This window comes from Chiloscyllium punctatum, chromosome 9, assembly GCF_047496795.1.
Source record: "Chiloscyllium punctatum isolate Juve2018m chromosome 9, sChiPun1.3, whole genome shotgun sequence".
In the NCBI taxonomy this organism is placed as follows: domain Eukaryota; kingdom Metazoa; phylum Chordata; class Chondrichthyes; order Orectolobiformes; family Hemiscylliidae; genus Chiloscyllium; species Chiloscyllium punctatum.
The window spans coordinates 67,486,637-67,514,371 of NC_092747.1; the positions used below are offsets into that span (position 1 = coordinate 67,486,637).

Consider the following 27,735-nt stretch of genomic DNA (forward strand, 5'->3'; position numbering starts at 1 on the left):
TGTCTGAAAGGAAGTGTGATAAAAGCTGATATCAAAGTGGAAAAAAAGGGCATTGAAGAAAAACTCCAAAACATTTATACAGTGTTGGCACAGGCAGTCCTACATGCTGGACCGTGCTCTCATTTTCATTATCCCTTCCCCCATAGAGCCTTGAGGGAAATGGAACTTCACTCAGTCTGTTTAGATAGACTTTGACTATATCTTGCAAGTAGAAACAACAATGTGCTAATCTCTGCTCTCGTCTGCCAGCTCCTATTAAGCTAAACACTAACAAATTTGCCCTTTTTTATATGTTCAGTATTTTTAAAAATTGCTATGTGTTGTGCACACTCAATACTCGACTTGTACGAAGCACTAACATATAGTTAAATATCAAGGAGCATGTTTTGATATGAACATACCCAACCTAGATCTACCAGGTTGTGTCTGACAATGGCTTCTATATAGACTTGGTAGTTAGTTGTTGATACATACCAGCTACCACCCCACCTAAACAAAAAAGCTGTGTTGATTGTCTAAATCGCTAACATAAATACTAATTTAACTCATTGTAGTCTCCTTGAAATGAAGTTTTGAATAAAATGTTGCTTTACAATTCTGAAATCATTATTTATTTACTAGGTCTCTAATTTATACACCTAGACATAATCAAACAAAAGTGAGGACTGCAGATGCTGGAGATTCGAGTCGAGAGTGTGGTGCTAGAAAAACACAGCGGGTCAGCCATCATCCGAGGAGCAGGAGAGTCGTGTTTGAAGGGCTTTTGCCCGAAATGTTGACTCTCCTGCTCCTCGGATGCTGCCTGACCTGCTGTGTTTTTCCAGCACCACACGCTCAATCTAAACATAATCAGTTCAATGTGCTCCCAAAGTGCCACCTTATGCCATTTTTGTGCAAATAGTCAATTTCTACATTTTAATTTTACTATAAAGTAATTTCTCTGACAACTACATCCCAATGCTGGCTGATAATGCTCTGTACTCTCTCAACGTGGTACAGTTTGACTTATAATTTGATTTTCACTCAATGTGGGAAAGTATTCTGTGGTCTGGATGATTTCCCCCCACACCCCCACCCCACCCTCCATTAGCAAGTTAGAGATGCATTAGAAACACCACGGGTCAATGTGAAAGATACACTATGATATCAGGAACATTTGAATTTCTAGTCAATAGAAGGCAGTACTACAATGTCCCTACACAGTAACAATAAACCAACCAAACCTCAAAAAGGTATTACACCACCACAACTTTACTTTTGAATCCCTGTCTACTGTTCTCAACAAGTATCACAAAATGGTCCTTTCTCTCCCTACAACTAGTCTAGTTTTCCAAAATTCTAACTTAAGTTTATGTCTTACTGGTTAAAACATTATAATGGATCTTGCTGCTACTAAAAGAAAGCACAGTACTGCAGATACCAGAAGTCTGAAACAAGCACAGAATGCTGCAGAAGCTCAGCAGGATTAGCAGCATCTATGGAGAAAGGTCACATTTCAAGTCCAAGTTAACACTTCTTCAGTTCTGAAGGCAAGTCATATTGGACCGAAAACATTAACTCAATTTCACTCTCCAGAGATGCTGCCAATCCTGCAAAGTTTCTCCAGCATTCTCTGTATGTTCCTGCCTCTTCCACCCTTTTAGGTAATGAGTTTCAGATTTCCACACTCAGGGTGGAAAATAAATGTTCCTTTAATCCCACTCTAGACTCCTGCTCTCTACCTTAAAGGTTTTTCAAGATTACTGGTCCCTCTACTAAGGGGAAAAGCTCACCCCCTCAACCTTCCCTGCTCGAAGAAAAAGAACTTCTGCCTATCTAGTCTCACTTCACAGCTGAGATTCTCCAGTTCTGTCAACATCCTACTGAATCTCCTCCAGATCCTCTCTAATGCAAATGCTTTCTTATTACGATGTAATGTCCAGAAATGCATACGCTATTACTATTGTGGTCTAACAAATATTTTTGAAGAGTGTGAGGCTGGAAAAGTTACAGCCAGTCAGGCAACATCCATGAATGATATTTCAGACATTAGTCCTTCATCATTCCTGGATACTGCCTGACCAGCTGTGCTTTTCTCCAACTCTGATCTCCAGCATCAGCAGCCCTCATTTTCTCCTAAGAAATATTTACAAAGTTCAGCCATAACCTCCTGCTCTTATGTTCAGTGCCTTAACAAGTAGTGTCCCATATGCTTCCTTAACCACTTTATCCACTCATCCCATCACTTTCAAGGATCTGTGGACACGCACACAGAAATCAGTCTGATCCTTTGTACTTCCTAGGGCCCTACCATTTATTACATATTCTCTTGCATTGTGAATCTACCCAAACTACAATATCTCTCATTTTTCATGATTAAATTCCTTTGCCATGTTTCAAATTATCTGACCAGCCTATCTATAATTATCCTATAATCTATGCTTTCCTCCTCACATTTTACCGCACTACTAAATGAACCTATCCAGGAACACTTGCTCTTTTGCAGATACTCTGGTGGCATATCCTCTACCAATAAGATACAATCAAGGTAAAAGCAAAGAGGAGGAAGATTGTTGGCAGCAAATTACCTCAAAGCACCTTTGCCAGTAACATAGGCAACTAGAGGTAGCAAACAATGTACAAGGGGTTGTCATTTGCAAAAGGACCACAACTCTTCAGCAGAAGCTACTCTAATACACTCAAGATGGAATGTCTCCATTATGGGATAAATAATCCTTTAACAAGCTACTTGCCCTGAGATTATAATTCAAAATAATGCCTCAGCTGATTTTGAATATAAAACTTCAGGTCAGGTTTAATTTAGACTCACATCGATGATTACTCAAAAATTTCAAATGGACTTTATTTCCAAAAAAATTATGTTTGCCATCCACCACGAAAATTCATATCATACAGAAAATCAAATAAAATAGAAATCTAGAAACGGAAATGTTAGCCACAATGCTTCACTACACTAGAACGTGTCCACTGGCTCCAGCGGAGGTGGTTTGCATCAAATTGTAGAAAATACCTTGTGTGAGGATCTTCCAACTTTGGTTCTTCTAGAAAAACAGAAAGTTCAGGAGATACATAGACACTTTTTTCAATGTTATTCATGAAGCTCTTGGAATTCTCTTTTAATTCCTTGGACTGGAGCCGTTCATCTGAGAGTGAAAATTGGGATTTATTCAGTGAAATATAATGACAGCTTAGGTAAGTTAGAAGTCAATTGAGGATAAATATATTAGCAAGAAATGAAGAGGGCATTTCACTTTTTATAAAAATCAGCAATATCAGAGCAGCAGTATCATAGCAGGTCTTTACTATGGTGGAGGAGGGGAACTGAATGTATTTTTTAAAACTGTAGCATATTTTTTCCTACTTTCATGTTTTTTCCTCACACATACAGATGACTGCAGTGATACAGTACCCCTCCGCTTAAAATTTTCAATTCGATTTCATCAGGAGATTCTCCCTTTATTTTTGCAGTCTTTACAAGAGTTCTCACTAATTTGAGCTTTGAAGCTTTGTTGATCTTGCTACCTGTGGCTTCTCCACCTATTGAGGTCCACATAGAATGTGCCTGACAGTTGCAGAGCTAGATGAATTCCTGTAATTATTTTAAATTTGGAAACATTTTCTGTTCATTTCCCTGGCTTAGGAACATATGAAATCTAGAAAATACAGCCCTTCAGGCCCTCGATAAGATCCGTGGCTGATATGTGTTTTACATTCTACATTCCCATTTACTCACTTGGCCAACAAGAATCTATCTCCACCTTTAAAATGTTCAATTAACCCACCTCCACCGACTGAGGCAGAGAGTATCAAAATTTCAAACTCTCTGAACTCTGTTCTAATAGGTCAACTCCTATTCTTACAAGTGTCTCAGAGTTCTGAACTCACCATTTTCACATCCACCTTGACCAGATTGTCATGATCAAACAGATTTCACACAAGTCACCTCTCCAAACTAAATTCCAATGGAAACAAGCCCAGTCTGTCCTCACAAGACAACCCACTCAAACCAGGTATCAATCTAGTAAACCTCCTCACAAACACCTTCAACATATTTACATCCTTCCTTAAACAAAATCAATGCAGCACAAAAGTTTAAGATGTCATCTCACAAATGCCCCTGTATAACTGAGGCATAACTTCCTTATATTTATGTTCAATTCATCTCCTAATAAAGGATATTTTCCTTTGGTGTTATTAATTACATGCTATACCTTTTTAATGTTTTGTGTTTCATCCACTAGAACAACTAGATCCCTCTGCATCTTGAAATTTTGCAGTCATTCTCCATTTAATTAATACTCTGCTTTTTTATTCTTCCTGTCATGAATGGACAACTTCACATTTAAGTTCCTCATCTTGTACCCAGTTTTCTCCCTTTCAAATTGAAAATCGAACTATATTATAGTCGCCGCCTTTACTCCAAGTTAAGCCTGTTACATTGTCAAGTCTAATATAAACTGCTCTCTGGTCTATTCCAGAACATGCACCTCTAAGAAACTTTCTCAAAAGCATTCAAAGTTTAAGTAAATTAAAATCACCCATGATTAACTGCCATCCCTTTATCACAAACACCCAATATTTCTTCTTGTACACATTATCCTACATTTTAGTTAGTTCAGCAGCCTGTAGACTGCTCAGACTAGTAATTTCTTTCCTCTAATAGCCCTCACTCCTGCCTAACTGATCAACATCCTAAATCATCTGAACCAAGGCCATCTCTAACCACTGTACCAATGCCATCCTTCATTAGCATTGCTACCTTTACCCAGCTTCCAATTCTTCTTGAGGGCGATATACTCAATATTCAAAACACAAACCTTGTCATCATCAATTAGATCATATTTATTTATGTGTACTATTAACTTGGTTAACTTCATTATGAATGCTACATACATTCAGAAGTAAGAATCTTTAGTTTTGATTTTCATTATCTTTGTAAGATCTAGCTAGGACTCTTGGTTATTCTTAGATTTTCTTTTGGCTGTGCCTTCCTGCCATTCTCTGATCTTTATATTTTCCTGGACTCTACCCCTTGTTTTGGTAAATCCAGCTCAGCTTGAACCCATACTACTTGTTTAGTTTAAAGCTCTTTCTGCTACCCAAGTTATGCAACTCACAAAAATACTAGACCCAGCATGGTTCAGGTGCAGAATGTTCTGACAGTAGCTCCCTCCCCACCCCCTCACACCCACACCCTACCTGGGGGTGTGGAATTGGAGGAAGAATGCTTTTGAATCAAACTAAATGCAGAGATTCTAATGATTGGAACTCTGAGACTGCGAGGAGCAGCAAACAAAAATCAAAACTAAATACAAGTGCTAAGTCAGCCCCATGACTAACAGGTCCAGGCAGCATTAGATTACTCTGGAACATGTTTAGGCACACTACATTCTATATTTAAGCCTGTGGGTTCCCCAGAAGTTGCAGTATCACTGTGGCCCTCATTGGTAGTGAATTTCTCAGCATTCACCACTTTTGGGACTGCAATATCCAGACCTTTATGAATTTGATATAAAGGCTCAAAGTACACTTCAATGGGTCCAAGTGGACTTTTCCTAACCCATGCTCTGGTACACTCAGCTCGTCAGTTGCTGGGCAAGAAAGAGGGATCATTACATCAGTAAATCAAGCAAACCTACAGATAGTCATGGGTTTCTTTTTCCGCATGGATGCTTTGATTAACTCAGCTCCGTGTAATGTGTCTTTGTGTCTTTTTGCCTTGGCTTTGTAAAACCACTCGCCAGTCATATTCTTGCGCTGAACATCATTTTTAACTGATTCTTGCACATGTCTGAGGGGAGGAGAAATAAAAGTATTCATTATTTTGTTGACCATTAACTATGCACATTTGAGGGTATGAAATTCATTTGTTTTCCCCCACATTTCCTTTATCTCTGGGATCATGTCTGCTTAACAGAAAATGATAAGCAACAGTGAAGCTAAAATTTCTAACACTCCGGACTTTAAAAACACTGAATTATATGAAACAAGAAAATGAAATAGCACATAAGTGGAGAGAAATTATGTTTTTTGACATCTAAAGTGCAATTCAATGTCTTTACAAAGGTAATGCTGAGCATGCAAATACATATCAAAAACAAACAAGTTTAGACAAAGCAAACCCATCCCTAAATGAATAAGCACATTTTAAAACAGTGAGAATGAGGATCAAAATAATCTCCTTGACTGGAAAGGAAAACAGATACTCATCTGGAAAAAGAATATGCAAAAATATGTTTAAAGCTAATCAGAGGCCCATTAAAAAACCTTAACAATACATGAGCAGCCAGAGAAACAGTGACTCTAAATTAATACCAGCAATCTCAAACTTAAGTAAGCACAGTTTAAATATGCAGTATTTCTTCTTCAAAATATTCATAAAAGCGACAAATGCAATATGATTTTACTTGGAACAACTTTGGAAATGCAATGGTATTCATTTAAAAGGAGACAAAAGTTTCGGAAAAAGGTTAAATAAATCAAAACAATTACTTCTACCTTTGATTGCCAAGAAACTTTGGAAGAGAATTCTGAGACATGAACCATTAGTGGACAGTGGCTGGCATTCCAAAACATACAACAGGAGTCTCCCAGTTTGGACTGACAAGGTGGTGTGTGGACTCCTAAATACCTTCTCCATACATTTGCTCTTAAGCTGCAGAGTGGTGGTAAGCAAAACTAGAGGTCTGTCTCTTACACTGAAGGTAACAGGCATCATGTAGCAGTGGGGGTGCTCTCCTTGTCAGCTTGAATTGGTCACTTCGTCCCCATGGAGCTTTCCATCCTACATTGCTATATACAATCCCCTGTGACTTGAATGGAATATAGGACTTTCAAAGTAGAATTATGTTTATTGTCACATGTCCTCAAGTTACAAAGAACAGCAGTACAGTGAAAAGTGGAGATGGTCGTCAACACACAGTGTCATCTTAGGTACAAATCTTAGCTACAAATAGAGAAAATAAAGGAAAAACTATTTTACAGATATACATAATGTAAATTAGGAAAATAAGAAGTAAAGCTAAAAAGATAGTCATTGTAGTCTTTCTATAAAGGACTTCCTCGTTGTCTGACCAGGCTCCACTGGTTCCCAACCAGCCGCCATCCTTGCTCTGGTGTCCCTGGTGTCAGTCCACTGCAGCCTGCTCACCACCATCCCTGTTCCAATGGCCACCCCCTGCTCTGCTCCAGGCCACTGGCAGAAGAGGAAAATGACAGAAGAGAAAAATAACAGAAAGAAGAGAACAAGAAAGGAACACAAAGTGGATGAGTTCCGGCTGGAGTGCTGTACTCTGCCACCATCTTGGATCTTTCTTGCAGAACGGAGATGATTGACACATTTGCAGCACTGCAGAAGAATTGTTTGGCCTTGTGGCTGCTGACCTCCTCTACAACCTCTGACCAGGCAACTTTGGTCAGACAAGATTGTCTGTTCATTTTGCTCGTGGGGAAAAAACGTTTCCCATCTTCCTCTTGTATCCTGGCGGAGAATTTATAAACCCAGCATTTTCCCTGTGGCATGTCCCCTGCACCATCCTGGTAAAAACAAGGACTGCAGATGCTGGAAACCAGAGTCTAGATTAGAGTGGTGCTGGAAAAGCACAGCAGGTCAGGCAGCATCCGAGGAGCAGGAAAATCGACGTTTCAGGTAAAAGCCCTTCATCAAGAATAGAGGCAGGGTGCCTGCAGAGTGGAGAGATAAATGAGAGGGGGGTGTGGGTGGGGAGAAAGTAGCACAGAGTACAATGGGTGAATGGGGGTGGACATGGAGGTGATAGGTCAGAGAGGAAGGTGGAGTGGATAGGTGGAAAGGAAGATAGGCAGGTAGGACAGGTCATGGGGACGGTGCGGACTGGAAGGTTGGAGTTGGGGTGAGGTGGGAGAAGGGGAAATGAGGAAATTGGTCAAATCCACATTGATGCTCTGGGGCTGAATGTTCAGAGGTGGAAGATGAGGCGTTCTTCCTCCAGGCGTCGGGTGGTGAGAGAGCGGCGGTGGAGGAGGCACAGGACTTGCATGTCCTAGACAGAGTGGGAGGGGGAGTTGAAATGTTGGGCCACGGGGTGGTGGGGTTGATTGGTGAGAATGTCCCGGAGATGTTCCCTAAAGCACTCTACTAGGAGGCGTCCAGTCTCCCCGATGTAGAGAAGACTGCATCAGGAGCAACGAATACAACAAATGATATTGGTGGATGTGCAGGTGAAACTTTGATGGATGTGGAAGGCTCCTTTGGGGCCTTGGATGGAGGCGAGGGAGGAGGTGTGGGCGCAGGTTTTGCAGGGGAGGGTGCCAAGAAGGGAAGGTGGGTTTTTTGGGGGTGTGGACCTGACCAGGTAGTCACGGAGGAAACGGTCTTTGCGGAAAGGGAAAATGGGTGGGGAGGGAAATATATCCGATGACATTTCGGCCACCTCCAAACGGACCGCACCACCAGGGATATACTGCAGGCACCCTGCCTCTATTCCTGATGAAGGGTTTTTGCCCTAAACGTCAATTTTCCTGCTCCTCAGATGCTGCCTGAGCTGCTGTGCTTTTCCAGCACCACTCTAATCTAGACCCTGCACCATCCTGACAGTTTACTTGACTTTGTAATGAAACCATAATCCTGGAGTTGGATTCAACACTCCTCCTTCTCTGAGATTCCTACAACATGCACTGATGAGCCTTCACATTGAAGGGCTCCACTCTAGAGCAGTGTCTTTCTGCTTTGCTGTTCGTAACATTTAAAGAAGGACTGAATGTAGATTTGGTATCAGGTGATCAGCAGTTTGTGACCCATCCCCATGGCTCTAGGCTAGTAATTGACTGGGCATCACCTGAATGCAGATAGTTGGTCACATTTCTCCTGTGCAGTAATGCCGGCTGCTTCTGGGGCTGATGCAAGAATCAGCACCACGTTCTCTAAATTCAGCTCAAAGCTTTTTTTTTTGCAGCAACATATTTTAAAAGGTGTTACATATCGGATGATGCCAAATCCACAACATGTTATGCAAGTTTGTTTAGACAATGGATAATGTATCCAGCACCTTTGAGAACGAAGCAATTTTCTGATAGACTTCCTCATTTCAGATATTTTAAGCACTTAGAGAATACAATGTCATTTTTTTCTCATGATTCATCCATTTCCAATTAAACCCAAGACAAATTCCAAACAAAACAAAGCATTTGGAGAATGTAAACCTCTTCCACAGGGGTATTATAAAAAGAAAAAGTCAACATCAAATGTAGCTGGAAAAATCAGGTTTTAAAAGTATCCTTAGGATCAAAAGCACATTTTGAAAAAAAAGCCACAGTTTGCAGTAGTAAATGTGAATTTGTAATGTTTGACAAAAAAAAAATCATTTGCTGAACTAGGTCCAGCAATTGATACTTAGTTTTTATTGATCTCTGGCATTTATCGAGTTATAAAGCTGCAAATAATCATTCAAACAGTTGCAATTTTACGTTGCTTTGTAAAGGCCTTGCTCCTACACAATGGAATCTTACATGTTAATTGAATCTAACATACTCAATGCCAAGACATTATAACATTAGGATATAATGAGTAGTTATTGAAAACATTCTTTATAATGATTGTAGCTAACTTTACTTTAGATTGCTTCCAATTAACCCAGCATATTTTCCTCGAATATATTACATTAAGTCAACGTAAAGCAAGTTGCATTGGAAGAGGTAAACCACAAATCACTTTATACACTTGAAGGTGGGAAAACACGTAAACTTTATTTGACTCTACCACAACTAAGATTATTTCAATGCTTTTAAAATAATGCATTTTTGAAATAATGCCACTCATACTCCGTTGGAAATCTATTGTCCTTACCTGGTCCAAATACATGTAACTCCAGACTCACAGCAATGTGGTTGACTCTTAACCACCCTCTGAAATAGCCTTAGCAAGCCAACCCAATCAAGGGACAGTTAGCCCAACACTTTGGGTTGGCAAACTGTAAGAAATGATGCACCAAAGGGAACAGTGTGGAGGCCTCAACTGTTCATAATTTATATAAATTAGGCAATATTAGGCCAACTACACCCACACCCCATGAAGGATTAAAAAATCCTTTAGAATACATAATTTAAAGGCATTACATTAATACATGTTGTTGTAATTTGAAACACTAAACTCCAATGCAAGTCTAAGGTCTAATCCTATTTTTAAAAGTAACTTTGTGAAGATGTTCAATAACTCTTCTGTCAATGATGCAGCAAGATATGTTTCAGATTTCTCAAAAGGACCAGTGATATTTCTAGTGGTTGAATAGTGAGAAAGTAAACATGCTAATTGAAGTAGTCATGATGATTAAATAACATTCTTCCAATCAGAAACCTGAAAAACCACAGTAATTTCCACTGCCCTGACAAAGATGCCATCTTACAGGTGAGACATTAAACCCAAACCCTGTGTGTCAGTTAGTCCTATATCAAACAACAACAGAAAATCGATCCCCAGTCTCCTGCCTAGAATTTTTTCTTCAATTTGTAAACACTGTATTTTTCTATATTTTTTATTGCAGACTGAAATGGAAAAAGGACTATTTTAAAAGTCAGAGATTGTCAAACGAATTGCTGCCTTTTTTTAAAAAAAACAAGTCACGAACACTTATTCTAAGTACTGTTTGAAATACTGCTTGTTCAGGCAGTGGGGGAAGGTTACTGTGGATGGGTTGGCACCAGACATTGATTCAAAGTGAGATACAGCTGAAAACAACTACCTGATTGGTTTGTAGAGTTTTGACTGATGGCAATGGAGAGGAGAGAGATTCGGTCCTAGATAGTAGAACAGCTTGTGGACATGAACAATACTGTCCGAGACTTTCAGACCTCCAAGAAGAGAGAGATAGCATTGCTCTCTCAATTTGATTGAAAAAAAACTAAAGCTTGAAGAAAACCAATTTAATTTTCCTCACCAGTTCCTGAAAGCTATAGCTTTTAAGCAGCAGCTAAGAGAGTTTACAATTTATGAACAAATCACTCCGTGTGTCTCCATGACACCTGGAGAAGAGACATCAACAAATAACAAATCCTGATAAGCAAAATGATCATTTCAGCTAAATCTTCAGCTAGGGACACTGAGGGTGGAAGGTTTCACAAGAGAGTTAGAATTCTAAATAATAGAGTTATATGTCAACATTCATAGCTCACCGACAGCTAAAATCTAATTATTTATAATATTCATCATCTGCATGCATAAGGTAGAGGAAAACATCACAGAATCACAATACAATATCATCCATGCTCTCAAAACCAATCACAACATTGTCGTCAAACCAGCAGATAAAGGAGGAGCCATTGTCATTCAGAATAGAACAGATTACTGCAAGGAAGTGTACTGAGAACTGAACAACCAGGAACACTACAGGCAACTACCAGCCAATCCGACCATACAGCACACCTGTGAACTAAACACACTGATCAGGGCTTTGGATCCAGACATTGAGTTCCCTATGTGCCCTCATTCCACATTCTTCTCGCAGAAGCGACTTCTACTGCCTTCCGAAGATACCCAAAGCCAACACACCAGGACGTCCCATCGTATCAGGCAATGGGATCCTGTGTGAGAACCTCTCTGGCTATGTCGAAGGCATCTTGAAATCAATTCGTACAGGAGACTCCAGCTTCTGTCGTGACACTACAGATTTCTTACCGAAACTCAGCACTCTCAGACCAGTCGAATCAGGAACATTCCTCATCACAATGGATGTTTCAGCACTCTACGCAGCAATCCCCCATGATGACGGCCTCGCAGCAACAGCCTTAGTACTCAATACCAACAAATGTCAATCTCCGAACACCGTCCTACAACTCACCTGCTTTATCCTCGACCACAACATTTTCACCTTTGACAATCAGTTCTTCATCCAGACACACAGAACATTCATGGGGACCAAATTTACACTCCAATATTTTTCACGAACAGGTTTGAACAAGACTTCTTCCCTATGCAGGGCCTCAAACCAACACTATGCACCAAGTATACTGATAACATTTTCTTCATCTGAACCCATGGCGAGCAGTCACTGAAACAACTATGCAGTGATATCAACCCGTTTAGCCCACCATCAAACTCACCATGGACTACTCTTTAATATCTGTCTCATTGTTGGACACATTCATCTCCATCAAGGATGGGCACCTCAGCACCTCACTCTACCACAAACCCTGGGATAATCTCACAATGTTACATTTCTCCAGCTTCCACCTGAAACATATTAAAACAGCCATCCCCTATGGACAAGCTCTATGCATACAAAGAATAAGGTAAATGAGCTTGTGGCGCAGATCAAAATTGGAAGGTATCACGGACACCATAGGGTTGTGGCTTCAGAGGGATCAGGATTGGGAGCTGAATATTCAAGAATATATATATCCTATCGAATAGACAGCTAAGTGGGAGAGGGGGTGAGGCTGCCTTATTAGTACAAAATTAAATTAAATCAATAGTAAGAAACAAAGTAGGGTCGGATGGTGTAAATTCTGGATGGGTAGAATTAAGAAACTGCAAAAGATTTTTTAAAAATCATAATAGGACTTATGTACAGGACTTCAAACAGTAGTCAGGAATTGGGTCGCAAGATACACCAAGAGATAGAAAGGATATGTCAGACAGGCAAAGTTAGTGATCTTGGGGGGTTTCAATGTGCAGGTGGACTGGGAAAATCAGGTTGGTAGTGGGGTGCAAGAAAAGGAATTTGTAGAGTGTCTACGAGATGGTTTTTTGGAGCAGCATGTGGTGGAGCGCACTAGAGAACAGGCAATACTGGATTTAACGTGCAATGAGGCAGACTTGGTAAGGCAGCTTAAGGTGAAGGAACCCTTCGGAGACCGTATCTATAATGATTGAATTTACTTTGCAATTTGAAAGGGAGAAGATCGAATCAGAGGTAATGGTATTACTGTTGAATAAAGGCAACTACACAGGCATCAGGAGGAGCTGGGTAGAATTGATTGGAGGAGGAGCCTAGCAAGAAAGACAGTGGAACAGTAATGTCAAGAGTCTCCAAGAGGAATTCAAGAGACACAACAGAGATTCATCCCGAGGAAAAAGCAGCATGGTACAGGGAGGATGAGGCAACCATGGTTGACTAGGGAAGTCATGGACAGCATAAAAGCAGAAGAGAAAGCATCTAGTGTCACGAAGGGTAATAAGAAGCCAGAGAATTGGGAAGCTTACAAAGACCAATACAGGGCAACAAAAAAAAAAGAAATAAAAAGAGGAAGATTAAATAGGAGGTTAAGCTAACCAGTAATATCAAGGAAGACTGTAGGAGTTTCTTTACATATATTAAGAGCAAAAGCAAGGCAAAGGTGGACACTGGGCCACTGGAAAATGACACAGAAAGAGATGGCAGTGGAGAACAAGGAAGTGGCTGAGGAACTGAATATTACTTTGTGTCAGTCGTCTCAGTGGAAGACATAAGTAATATCCCAAAAATTCAATAGAGTGAGGGGGCAGAGATAAGTATGGTGGCCATCACCAAGGAGAAGGTGCTGGAAAAATTGAATGGCCTGAAGATGGATAAATCATCTGGACCAGATGGACTACATCCCACAGTTCTAAAGGGAGATAGCTGAAGAGATAGTAGCGGCGTCAGTGGTGATCTTTCAGGAATCGTAACCAGATGACGGAAAAATCGCTAACGTGACATCCCTGTTTAAAAAGGGAGCAAGGCAAAAGATGGAAAATTTCAGACCGATTAGTCCATCCTCAGTCATTGGTAAGATCCGAGAATCCATTGTGAGGGATGAGATTTCTGAATACTTGGAAGTGTTTGGTTAAATAGGGCAAAGTCAGCATTGGTTTCATAAAGGTGGTGTCATATTTGACAAACCTGCAAGAATTCTTTGAGGAAGTAATGAGCATGTTCGACTATGGAGAGCCAATGGATGTTATCTACCTGGACTTCAAGGCGGCCTTTGACAAGTTGCCACACAGGAGGTTGAGTAAGATAAGGGCCCATGGTGAGAGGGAAGGTGCTGGCATGGATAGATGCCTGGTTGTCTGGCAGAAAGCAGAGTGTGGGGATAAAAGTGTCTCTCTCAGGATGGTAGCCGGTGACAAGTGGTTTTCCACCAGGCTCATCGTTGGGACCACAACTTTTCATTTAGATCGTTAATGTATAAGGGCATTCTGGCTAAGTTTGCAGACAATACAAGGATAGGTAGAGGGGCAGGTAGCATTAAGAAGACAGGGAAGCTGCGGAAGGACTTGTATAGGTTAGGAAAGTAGGCAAAGAAGTGGCAGATGGAGTAAGACATGGGAAAGTAGGAGGTCATGCACTTTGATAGGAAGTTTTCTAAATGACGAGAAAATTGTGAAGTCTGAAGTGCGAAGAGACTTGGGAGTTCTCGTCCAGGATTCTCTCAAGGTAAACTTGCAGGTTAAGTCGGTATTTAGGAAGGCAAATGCAATCTTGGCATTTATTTCTGAGAGGACTTGAATATAAAAGCAGGGATGTACTTCTGAGGCTCTGGTCAGGCTACATTTGGAGTATTGTGTGCAGTTTTGGGCCCCATATCTCAGGAAGGAAATACTGACCCTGGACTGGGTTCAGAGCAAGTTCACAAGAATGGTCCCAGAAAAGAAAAGAAAAACATATGAGGAACGTTTGAGGTCTCTGGGTCTAAACTCGAAGTTTAGAAAAATGAGGTGGGGGGGGGGGGCTTATTGAAACTTATAGAATATTGAATGGCCTGGTCAAAGAGGATGAAGGGGAGATGTTTCCATTGTTAAGAGAGTCTAGAACCTGAGGGCACAGCCTTAGAGTAAAGAAAAGGCCTTTTAGAACAGAAATAAGGAGGAACTTCTTCAGCCAGAGAGAGTGATGGATCTATGAAATTCATTACCACAGGGGGCTGTGGAGGCCAGGTCATTGAGTATATTTAAGACCAAGATCAATAGGTTTGAGTGTCAAGGGGATCAAGAGTTAGGGAAGAAAGTGGGACAATGGGGTTGAGAAACATATCAGCCATGATTAAATGGTAGAACAGACTCAATGGGCCAAATGGCGTAATTTCTTCACCTATGTCTTATGGTCTTATAATTAATTATGTCCTGGGTCCCCAGGTAGGGATAAAGCCATTAAGAGGATGCAGAAAGTGTTTCTAGTTCAAAACTAGAGGACACAAATAGAATCACTAACAAGTTCAAATGAAGACTGTTGGAGAAAGACTCAAAGGCAAACATGTAAGAGTATTTGAAAGCACATAGTTTAGTGCATTTAAAAAAAGGGGAAGATGGGGCATTTTTGGAGAATTAAATAGAAGGATATGTTCATAGAGCAGGCTGAAATAAGGCACCAACAGGATTCTATGAAGCATAAATACTGGGGTAGACCTATTTCCCAATTTCTGTGCTGTAACCATCCATAGCTGTATCTTGCCATTGATCATTAAGTGCTCGATTTTGGAGTTTTGTTTTAATATCATAACTACAAGCATAAGATACACTTTAAAACAAGGTTCAGAACACAGTACCACTTTGGCAGACAAATCTCATTAACATCCTATAAAATCTCACATGTAATGTCTTTCTGTCTTTCTTAACTCAAGATAAAATGAAGCAACTGACCGCCTACCAGTTGTGCTCACTGATAAGCCAATGTGACCTGGTTACCATGGAAAATGGGGGCACCAAATCAAGTCCTATTTAAACCCATGGGCCTGCTTTCACAGAAAGGGAGAGCCATGAGGCCCAACACAGAAGTTGATTTGTTCCCTGGTTGAAGGGATAAGACCAATGGGCGATAAGGATACTAAAAGATTCACCTGATGTGGCTAGGAGAAGGAGTTACTGGATGGGGTCACATTGCCAGAAGTTGGTTTAGGAATTCTCAGGATATAGGTCAATGTTTTTGGTGGACACTGGACATTATGATTCAGCAGAACAGGCAAAAGACAGCCTGATGGCTGTTGGGGGCAATTTCTTATGGTTCCTGTAAGGACAATTCAGTGAAAAGTACAGTGTATATACACACAAACATATCACAGGGCTTTTGGGGTTAGGAAGAAGGATCTCTATTGTAATTGAGAGTCGCACAAGTAACTTAATTGGTGTTGATTAACTTATTTGTAACAGTAAAGTCTTGTCATGCAATCAATTCTTGAATGGGATATAAATCTAAGTCATTATGACAGTGACTAAAAAGGGACAAAAAAAAAGAAATTCAGCAATTAGTGGCATTCAACTAATTATTCTGATGCTCATTGCCTTGACATAGAAAAGATATTCCAGCGTACCCAGTGTGAATGTTTCAGGAAAGGCAGAAGTAAATTAGAATGTCTCAACATTATCGGAAAGTGAAATCCAAGATGTAGGTGTAGCACAGAATATACATACATTTATGTTACATCACAACCCAGTAAAGAGAAACTGCATACATTACCAGTAACACTGCCCCAAAAAAATATCTTTTGAAATTCAATTTGACAGAATCATGAGGTGGTCACAGATTAGTAATTATGATGCCAGAGTTTTTATCAAACGCAGCAATATAACAAACAAGATCAAACTTTAAAACTACGCAACAATTGCTACTCTGTTTCACTGCCTTTCAATCATTTTTAATTAAATGAAAGTAGAGTTAAATTACACAAATAAAAATGTTAAGACTTCTTGCATCATTGCTGAAACACGTCATATGATAGTTAGAGATTGTGGTACAGTCTTCCAAAGAATGCAATGAACAAACTCAAATTTACATGGTAACTCATCCTGAATAAACTCAAAGCATGTTTCAAAAGTAATTTGTAAATCAGACTTTTCAAGAGGAGGGAATCCTATGGCTTGCTTTGTTACTGGTAGTTAGAATTTATTTTCAGTAACTTTCTGTTCAAAAATATTTTGTGTCTCTAAGCTGCTACAAGTGTTAAGTAAATGAAGTCAGTTTCCCCATTTCTTATAGAATTCTAAGACTCAATGCATTATGAACTGAATTCTGAGAGTTTAGTAACTCAATGTGACACTATTTGGAGATGCCAGTGTTGGACTGGGGTGTACAAAGTTAAAAATCACACAACACCAGGTTATAGTCCAACAGGTTTAATTGGAAGCACACTAGCTTCCGGAGCGACGCTCTTTCATCAGGTGATTGGACAATTTCTTTCAAAAGACAGACTATAACAATTCATGAGACTAATTCCAACTGCTTGACTTGTCTAAATTCCTTTGAAGTTTCCTATTGCTTCCCTTTTCTCCAACATATACATGTAAAATGAGGAATTCAATTTGGAAAGTCAGGAACATATTGATAGATTCAGGAGGGTAGTCAAATTAATGAAGTGAACAAATTAAATTTAATGTAGAAAAGTTTGAAATGATACTTTTCTTTCTGGAATGCATGTAGTACCAACAAAATGATGCAATTCCATAAGGGAGTGCAGAGCTGGGCAAGTACTTTACAAATGTTCGAAGTTCACAAGGGTATCTATAGCACAAATCAAATCATGAACTTTATAAATAGAGGTCAGGACCAAATTTCCATCTCACAATGGAAATCCAAATCAGACTTTGAAAGGCTTGACTATTTGTGTGATATTGATGTGCATTGGGTTTTGGAAGCCCTGTTTAAAAATTTGTCTCATTGGAGTGTTCACGACCATTTGGGGAAGCTGGAGGAGGAGGAGTAAAGAACATCCTAAAATGCAAATGTAAAATATTTCAAGATCCCCAAATATCACTAAATCCTCTTCTGAAATGTGTTTTAAATGCATGATTTATCGTGGGTATCTGTCCTGTAAACTCAAGTGGAACATTACCCTGAACATCATTGTGTAACTGTTGTCATATTATTGGTTTCTCCAACTGAGATGATACAATGGCTTTAGAAGGTGTATTTTGTCCTGATTTATTTTTTAAATGAAGAGATTGAGACAGAGATACTGAGTAAACTGTTCCAAGCCAATAAACCGCTTGAGTATCCTTGGGGTATTTAACAAAGGTTGCAACAATAGAAGCAGCATGAATGGATAGAGTCAGGCTCCCACAGGACCAGGGTTTTCAGTTAGCTTTCAGTAGTTGCAGTTTTGAATCTGTTATACATTTCTCCCTTCCACAGTAAATGGCTTGGAATGCTTCCTTGTGGACAGGAGAAAGTGTGAGAGACAATCTGTTTTACTGAATTTGCCTTTGTTAAGGGTGTGTTTATTGGATGTCATTACAATGGAACATTTGCTGTTTAACAGTTAATTTATTGCCTGTTACATTTTCCAATAGATTTACATAAATTCTTTCTTTTTTTTTGTATTTTAAGTGTAGGGTAGGAATAAAGTGTTTTGCCTAAAGTCAAATTAGTGTCACCAATTGAATGCATCTGGAACACAGCACTTCGCACTCACCTTTAAATTAGAAAATGCTAGGATCTCGGCTATCTCCTGGATAAGGAGAAAGTGAAGACTGTAGATGCTGGAGATCAGAGTCAGAGTAGGTGTGTGGTGCTGGAAAAGCACCGATTAGGCAGGAGAATTGGCATGTCAAGCATAAGCTCCTCATCAGGATATATTTGAAAGGGGCTTGGGTCTGGTCCATTAAAAAAATATGGGCTTTTATAAGGATCAAACTCTCCCTAATTCCAAGTTGGCTTTCGAATTATTGAGCTCAAAGACAGGGAGTGGTGACTGCTGGAGTTTGTATTCCCCCCTAGGTGCTGCATTCAGTAGTAATGGCTCTTTCAGGCACTAGGTTTTCTGGGTGTTGAATAACTCACTGGGAGTTCTCGAAACATGAGCAAGGCAAAGCTTTCAGAAATTCGTAAACAAGTTGAAGTTGGGAGTTGTCTACGTCACTGAGAAACAGGAGGATGACTGTGGCAATAACTCTGCATTCCTACTAATTGTAAATGCAAACAACAATTGGAAATGTCACAACGCGAGTCCCCTTTTTGTTCTAAAAGCCATTCCTTGCCTCAAGGATACTCTGTCCTTGACTTTTTTTTCCAGAGGGGCACAGTGGCTCAGTGGTTAGCACTGCTGCCTCATTGCGCCAGGGTCCCAGGTTCGATTCCAGCCTCGGGCGACTGTCAGTTTGGAGTTGCACATTCTCCTCGGGTCTGCATGGGTTTCCTCCGGGTGCTCCAGTTTCCTCCCACAGTTCAAAGATGTGCAAGTCAGGTGACTTGGCCATGCTAAATTGCCCATAGTGTTAGGTGCATTAGTCAGAGGGAAATGGTCTGGGTGGGTTACTCTTCAGGAGAGTCAGTGTGGACTGATGGGGCCAAAGGGCCTGTTTCCACACCGTAGGGAATCCAATCTAATCTAATCTAATCTAAACCAGGCCGGGCTCCAATTAGGCTGGTTTGGTACAGAGATTAAAGGGTATTGAGAGGCCTTTTGGTTTATATGTAAACAGATGAGACTTCAGGCTAAAGTGGTCATGTTTTAAAAGTGACCTGTATAATGAAAGGGAAGTGGTCAGCTCTCTAGCTGAGAGTTTAATTCAGTCCAGAACTGGTTGGGAGTTCAACAGTGAGCTGTGTGGAAACTCTCTCTTCTGCCCTTCTACCTCAACCTTTAGGCATCTGACCCTTTTTTGTATTGTGTTTTAAAGAGGGTTTGCTCATTGGGACTGTTGTGTATATCCAGAACAGCATACTTAAGGATAGATAGACAGACTGACTGAGTTCTGTAGGAGTTCTTTATTCTATTCTGTGTTTCATTGTGTAATTTTGTGAATAAATTTTTTTTGTCGGTTTTAAATCTGGTAGTCAACCTGGCTAACTTAATCCGGGTAATTTTCACTGTACACTCACCGAAACAAATTGCAAAGTTATGGTCTGGGGCTGCCTGCTTAAGAATGTTTTGAGTGGTCTGGCCTAGTCCATAACAGAAATGGCCAAAATTCAATTGCAAATGAAGCAGCTTGAATATGAAAAGTAAATGAGAGAGTTTGAATTACAATTAAATGCAGAAGAAAAAGGCCCTAGCAAAATAGGAGGGACAAAGAGAGAGCTCCTGAACTTCAGAAGTTGACAATGAAAGAGGTCAGTTGATATAAAACGAAGGTAGGAAGGTAGAGTAGTGATAAGGACAGTGATAAAGAGCAAATCCATCATAGCCAAAATCCTGGTGGGGATCTGTTAAAATGTGGCCAAGTGTTACCAAAGTTTGATAAGAGGGACAAGGAAGCCTTATTCATTTCATTTGAGAAAGTAACTAAACAAATGAAATGGCCAGTGACCATGTGGGTAGATTGATTCAAACAAAATTGATAGGTAGAACTAGTGAGATATTTGTATCACTAAAAGGTAGTGTCTGGAAAGAGAGAGGAGATGGGAAAAAAAAAGCAATCTTAAGTGCATATGAACTAGTGCCAGAACCCTCAGATAATATTTTAGGAATGGAGGAGGGAACCTTGTCAAAGCACATTGTTTGATCCTTTCCAATCCTAAGTAACTTTGGTGGATAAGGGCATTGAAAATAGATCAGACATGTGATGCTCTTAGAGACACTGTTATATTGGAGGAGTTCAAAAATTCACTTCCTAAAGTAATGATAATTCACGTGAAAGTGCAGAGTTAAAACTGCAAGATTAGCAGAACTGACAGATGATTCTGTTTTTTTTTCCAGCATCAATTTCAAAATCATGAGGCTTTTCTTAAATAGCCAGCTTTATCAACAAACTTAAATTGCAATAAAAAACAACACAGGACAGCAAAAAAACACTTTGTTTTTTAACATATTTTGATAGTATTTTTTCCATTGTGTTATGGACCAGACCAAACCCCTCACTATCAAAGATTGATTTGCTCCTCTAGCTCTTAAAATTTTAATTTCTTAACTTACTCCTCCAGGTGTACAAGAGATTAAAAATTAGGCAACAGAGAAATCCTCAGGTAATAAAGGAAAGAGATCTCAGTGAACATAGTAAAGATACGTTTCCTTTTTAACATGTAGTAAACTATGAGGGGTGGGGAAGAGATGTAATAACCCTCTGGTGATTTTCACTGCAATAATAGAGGACACATGAAGTTGTTATGTTGGCTGTTTAAGAAAACCACTGGGAAAATGGATGTGGTAAAACAAGACAGACAGTGGAGCTTATTAAAGTGGTAAAAGGAGATACCAGTGGATGCTCAAGAGCTGCAAAAGAATGTAACAGCCTGGTCAGGGGTTGGCTAGTAAGAAAATTCCAGATCTCTTTAAAGAATTTACCTGTATGGGTAAGGTTTAGTCATGTGTACTTAGAGGAGTATGTTCGATCCTAAAATTGAGAGATACAGGAGCAAGTCAGTCTTTGATAGGGAGGGTCCATAACATGGAAAAAATACTAATTATAATATGTTTAAAAACGAAAAGCTTTTTAGTGTCCTGTGTTGTTTTTGTATTGCAATTTAAGTTGATTGATAAAGTTGTCTCTTTAAGAAAAGCCCCAATGGTTTTGAAAGCTGTTGAAACTGTCTATCCCTGCTCCCTTTCACCGATTGGCCAGGGCTTTGCTTTGAAATGAAACACTATTCTTTCAGTTTTGTGCAATATAGCTAAAAACCTGTTATGACAATTATAAACTATTTTGTATGCTTTAAGTCAGTGGGTAGCCTACAGATCCAAAAACTATCAAAATTCTAAGTATAGAGCTTTATAACAAGGTTAGCAATTGGACCTTAGAATAAGAGTTCCATGATTGGACAAGATTAACAGTCCCAATCAGGGAGCCCTGGTGGATAGATATAAATAGGAGTATCAGAGATTCTATTCATTCAGAGCTGATTCGGAGGAAGCCAGACCAGTGTTAGGTACTATGCAGAGGTAAATAAAGGGTGACTTGGCGAAGGGATACAAGCCTCTGTGGAGTTATTTCAATGGTGATGAGAGTGGAATTAATGATATAACCATGCAAAAGCTGGACTTCAGACATGCACTACAATTGGCTTTGTCATAAGAAAACATGTCAAGTGGATCATGAGTTGCAAGATTTGTTGTTGGAAGTGGACACCCTCACCAAGCTGACTGAGCTTGGAGAACACCATTGAGTGAAGGCAATTGCATAAGCTCACTCAGTACATATCCTGAACAAAGGCACTCTAGGTCAGCCACAGCAAAATCCCAAAATGAAGCCAAGCCAAGCCTTGGCCAAATGGCTAACATTTTCTTCAGGATGCAAGCTGGCAAGCCATTGCAGTTGCTGCCAGAACGGGGATTGGAGACAGTGAACGGCGGGGGGGGGGGGGGGGGGGGGGGGGGGGGGGGGGGGGGGTGGATGTTGGTTGAGATAGCTGCACCTTGACTAAATCAACATTTTGTGTTCAGAAAAAAAATGGCTGCCTGAGTGAAGTCCTAATTAGTACCTGGAGGTTTTTCAGGATCGTCAAGGGACTATCAAAGGAGCCAAGGCCACCTTGTATGTTCACCAAGAAAAAATTCCACGATTCTGCCCAGTACCATTATCCTACATGCAGAAGTGGAGGCAGAAATCAGGACGCTGGAAAGCAAAGGAATCATCAAACCAGTACAGTTTGTGGAATGGGCAGCATTGGTCAAATCAATTGCAAAAAAAAAAAATTGCCTCGTCTTTGACAAAACTGGCCATGAGCCATGCTTACCTGTAATTGAGACTAGCTGAGAATTCCCATAAGTATTACAATTAATACTCATAAGTACCAATATATGAGACTGCCATTTGAGGTATCATCAGCCGACGCCATTTTTCAGCAGACAATGTAAAATGTTCTCCAAAGTCCACCCCAAGAAGCCATTTTTCTGGATGATGTGCTTATAACAGGATGACCAATAAAGAGTACATTAGGAACTTGGACATTGTACTTAGACATTTCTCCAAGGTGGGCATACATCGTAGGAGAGGAACTATGTATTCGAGGCACCCCAAGTTACCTAAGGCTGCAGAGTCAACCAGACTGGGTTACACCTGTTGGAAGATTAAACTGAAGGTGATCAAAGATGCCCAGCTCCCCCATCTATACTGGGCTTAGGTCCTTCCTTGGATTGATGAATTATTACAAAAAGTTAATTTGTACCTTGCACTCCATTCTGGCACACTTACATCTGCTATTGAAAAAGGGGAAGCCTGGGAAATGGTCTTATAGCCAAGAGTGTAGCCTTTGGAAGTGAAGAAGTGGCTATCACCGTCTAAGACATTGATACACTGATCTCAAGCAGCATCTGGTGCTGACATGTGAAGCCTCCCCATACAGTATCTGGTAATGTTGACTCTCAGATGGCCCAATGGAGAGAAACTCCCAATAGCATATGCTTCCCATACTTTGGCTAGTGCAGAGCACAAATATCCCGGAGATAGAGAAGGAAGGTTTAGCAGTCATCTTTGGTGTGAGAAAGTTCCACCAATAACTTTACAGACATAAATCTGCAATAGTAACCAACCATAAATCCTGCAAGGTCTACTCAAAAAAGAAAAGAACAAGGCCATGCTACCCCTTAGCTTCAGGTCGAAATCCGCAGTGGACCCTCACTCTCAGTGTGACTTATTACAATTTGGAACACTGTCCAGGAGGCCAAGTAGAAAGTGCAGTTGCCTTTAGCTGCCTCCCGCTGCATACTCCATTGGTGATGCCTCAACTGGAATAGTCCGTTTCTGGACACTTTTCTCGTAACTGCTGACAATATCAGACTGTGGAAGCAACAACTAAAACAGCTGATAGTGATGGGAGAAACAAAGGGGCCATCACAACCAGAATTTGAACCTTTCTGGAGCCAGAGAGTCTAGATCACCATAGAGTATTGTATTTTGTTATGGGGAGTGATTGTCCCAAGTAAAGGTCACAGCCAGAACTCCACCAGGGTCTAAGGGTGTCCAAAAAGATGGTGTTGGTGAGGAAGCTTTATGTCCAAGATTGGATGCAGTGATAACCACTTTGGTGGGACAATGCCCAATGTGCCAACAAGAACAGAACTTACCACCAGCATCTCCCCCACATTCATGGGAATGGTCAGGTAAACTCTGGGCTCAGTTACACATCAGCTGCCCTTGTCATTTCATGGGCTCAATATTCTTAGTCATTGTGAATGCCCACTTAAAGTGGCTGAACATGCATAATGTTCATTCATCAATCACTGGAACCATGATAACAAAGCTGAAAGCACCTTTACAATACGTTGGTCACAGACGACAGGAAAACAAAGTTTCATACCAAAACCAGGGAAATAGACCCACATGGATAAGAGATGTAGTCGAAATGTGGTCAAGTCCTCCAACGGAGAAACCTCGGGTAGGCATGGCAATCCCAAACAAGCACGAGGATCAAATGAAAAGCTGCAAACTTGCAAACATGGCAAGAGCAAAACATAACCGGCCCCTCTGAACAGCCAGAAAATCTGGCCGAACCAGTGTGTTCTCCCCCTCCATGTATCACTGGAGAAACCTCAGAGAGTCCAAGATGGACACAGCAGATATTGCAGCCTTGATGCCTTTACTACCTGATGAGAAGAATTAATTTCTCCCATGCTCTGGGTACAAAAGGTATGTTACGGTCTGACACGTTGCCAGTATCAGAGGCTGAGTTGGAAGAACTGAACCCAGTGTAAAAATGCCTCGGGAGAGACTACAAGAAAATGAACAGGCCAATGTCCCTGCTCCTTGAGGCAGAGATGTAGAGACTGTAACAAGGTCAGCTAGGTGGGTCTAGGTGGGCCTGAGCTGCTAGATACAAACAGGAGTGTCAAAGGTTCTGTTGACTCCAAAAGTTGACTCTGAGGAAGCTGGTCCAGTGTCAGGTGGCACATGTATGTAAATAAAGGGGGACTTGGTGATGGGACATGGCCTCTCTGGAGGAGTTATTTCATGAAGGAGATTGTAATCTGGTTTCTTTCTTGCTTGTTTGCAAACTTAATAGGAACTTAAAGGATTAGATTTTTGCTCTGGAAATTTTCTTTTCCGCAGGAATAAGGCAGTGCACTTGAATTCAGGCTTTATTAAAATAGTTTTTACTTTCTCAAAAATCTTTTATGAAAATATTCTCCAATCCTATTGGGTATTGGGTTCGTGGTTACATAAAGGGTATATGAGAGTTCTTTCAAAAGAAGTCATACATTGATCCAAATGGCATTCCAGTTTTGAATGAGTTTTTTTTAAATGTAGTCTGTAGACAGAGGAGGATTTCCCCAATTAAAAACGAGGATGTTTCAAATTTCAGCTGTCAAATTCAAAGAAACAGCCAAGGGTCTGTAAAAACAAACTTACATTCGGCAGCTTTCCTTTAAACAATGCTTGTACTTGATGATCATCTAACCTTGTGTGTATTTGGCATACAATCATAATGAAATATATGTGCAAGTTATCAAATTTAGGATGGACCAGCATCACTACCTCACTCTTACCTAGAAGCTTTTGTCATTTTTGATGGGCTGATTAAATAAGTTCCGACAATTGCTGGTATGTCTGATGCAGCAACCTTAAAATGGAAATCTAATGGATTTAAGCTTCACACTAAATTCCCATACTACGGAGAAAGTATTCACCTGAAAAATTTACTGAATATTGCTATTCTGCAGCATCTTTCTATTTTGTCACATCTGTAACACCCTCATGTTTTTAGAAAATAAGTTTGCATGCCATTTTTGCTTGGAAAATTTTCCAACACTCATTTGGTGGAAGCTTTCTGTCCATTAGTAAATTTTTGTCTGAATTATTCCGGGGACTCCTAGTTTCACTCTCCACTGTCCATTCACTTCCACCCCCAGCCCAATGGATACGATCAGCGAACTTGACTGCTTTGCAATAAGTTTCTGCATTTGGGTTATTAACCAAAATAAATCAGGCTTTTAGATACTGCACAGAGTACTCCACAGTGGAACATCCTCCCTGTAATAAAAAGTTATTCCTCTTTCAGTTTTTGAAAATCTACTTGTACATTTTACATTAAACTTCCACTGATTTCTGCTAGTGTATTAGTTTTTTAGTGCTTTTGCCAAAAAAAACACATCATTCCACAGTACAAATATATGATATAGGGTTCACCTCCTCAAAAATCAATGATTTTGGTCAGACATTAGCCTCTCTTCTGGAACCATGTTGAGTGCTGCCACATACGTTGCTCATTATTATACCAAAAAGAGATGATAAACAATTTAAACAGATTTTTGTTAGCAGATGTATGTTTTTACAAATCTTACCTAACTCTCTTTTCTTCGACTTTTCGTAACTCTGCATCCCTCTGTAGCACCCTCATGATAGAGACTTGTTCTTCCTCCGTTAGGTGACTTAAATCAATCATTTTGACAGCTAAAATGAGACTTACTAAACCCAATTAACAAAATGCTTTCTGTTAGTAGTTCTTTTTTAAAAAATAAATCTAGATTTTACATTTCTTTGAGACTCATTTTCAGATTTACTAAATATTATCAATAACACTTCAAGTGACAGGAAGTTTCCAACACATCAGCCAAGTTATGCTAGTCTTTTGAGTGAAGGTCAACTTCATGTCCTCAGATATTCAAATATGCCAAAACTAAATTGTTCACTCCCTTATTGTTCAGGCCACAAGTTCATAATGATGTAAGTGTTCCTCAGTTGCACCATGCACTTAGATGCTCCCAATAACAGTCAACCGGTTCTGAAACAAAACAGAAAAAGGCAAGAGAGGTGTTATTAATCAATTCCAGTTTAATTATACACATTTTCAAAATATTGTTAGTTTTGATTGAATAACCTCAAAAAGGCAATTATTTATACAATTGTTGATTCAGTAATGCCTGATGATTTTAAAATCAATGGTTCCAACAATCTTAACTAAATTTTGCTTAAAAGTTACAATTTGCTTAGATTGTCATAGACCACACGCTATCACCTGAATGAAGGAAGCAGCAGTAAAACTAATCCTCTAACTTCCTGCGAGCATGACTTCATCATGATCATTGAGGCCCAGGCAAGAAACACCAGCTGCTTCATTTTCAGGTTAGGAAGAAATTTTTCCTAACACACTCGAGCAATCAAATAAATGCATCCTGTGATCTATTTAAGGCTTGCATGAATCATATTTCATGACTATTGTGTAGTGCCATTTTAAGGGCCATATCAAAGTCAGAGTTCTGCTATTTATCTCTTTGTGACACAGGATTTATTTTTCGAGTCAATATTGCTAATTTTGCAGCACCTGTGGATTGAAAATAGAGTTAACATTTCGAGTCCAGTAACCCTCCTCCAGATGGATAGCATCTAGGAAAAAAAGTAATATTTAATGCTAGTGGGAGATGATGCAGGGAGAAAGAGGTTGATGTTAGATGCCATCAGTTCTGAAGGAGCACTGGACTCAAAATGTTAACTCTGCTTTCTCTCTACAGACGCTGCCAGACCTTGTTTGTTTCTCCAGCACTATCTGATATGGAATCTGAATTCCAGCATCTGCAGATTTTTAAAGAAAATCTGGCTATTTAATTTTGCTAACTATATATAGCTAAATTTTTTTTTGGTGCCAAAGTTGGGAATGGAGACAGATTTGGGGCCAGTAATTTCCACTGCCTCAATCCTTCTGTCCGCACCGCTCACAAAAATAAACACATTCAGGGTATTTCATGGTCAGTAATCCTCTTTTACTATTGTTTTTTTTGAATAACCATCAGGAGCTAGAGATGACAAATGTGTCTCCATCAAGACAGTGGTAAGATTACCGGTTTCTCCTCTGAAGCTGTGACAGCAAATTAAGTGGAGCTAACGCAACTTCATAATCACCTCTTTCAAAACCATTACCTCAAAACATTTAAGAATATTGTAAAGAGTACTGAAATGAAGTGGAGATTTTCCAGTTGGACTCTAGTTTTCCAACGAGACGG

The 27,735-nt window shown here is 40.0% G+C and overlaps 1 protein-coding gene across 4 annotated transcripts in view; it reads right to left on the bottom strand.

The window, feature by feature from the left end:
* Positions 1–27,735, bottom strand: part of LOC140481474 (synaptotagmin-like protein 2) — a 123,116-nt gene that overhangs the window by 72,380 nt on the left and 23,001 nt on the right. For all 4 annotated transcript variants that reach the window (XM_072577718.1, XM_072577717.1, XM_072577716.1 and 1 more), the window contains exons 2-4: positions 26,080–26,519; positions 5,640–5,791; positions 3,011–3,143 (exon numbers count right to left, since the gene is read on the bottom strand). In XM_072577718.1, coding sequence (XP_072433819.1) covers positions 3,011–3,143; positions 5,640–5,791; positions 26,080–26,180 — 386 coding nt within the window. In that variant the 5' untranslated portion in view covers positions 26,181–26,519. The remainder of the gene's footprint in view (positions 1–3,010; positions 3,144–5,639; positions 5,792–26,079; positions 26,520–27,735) is intronic.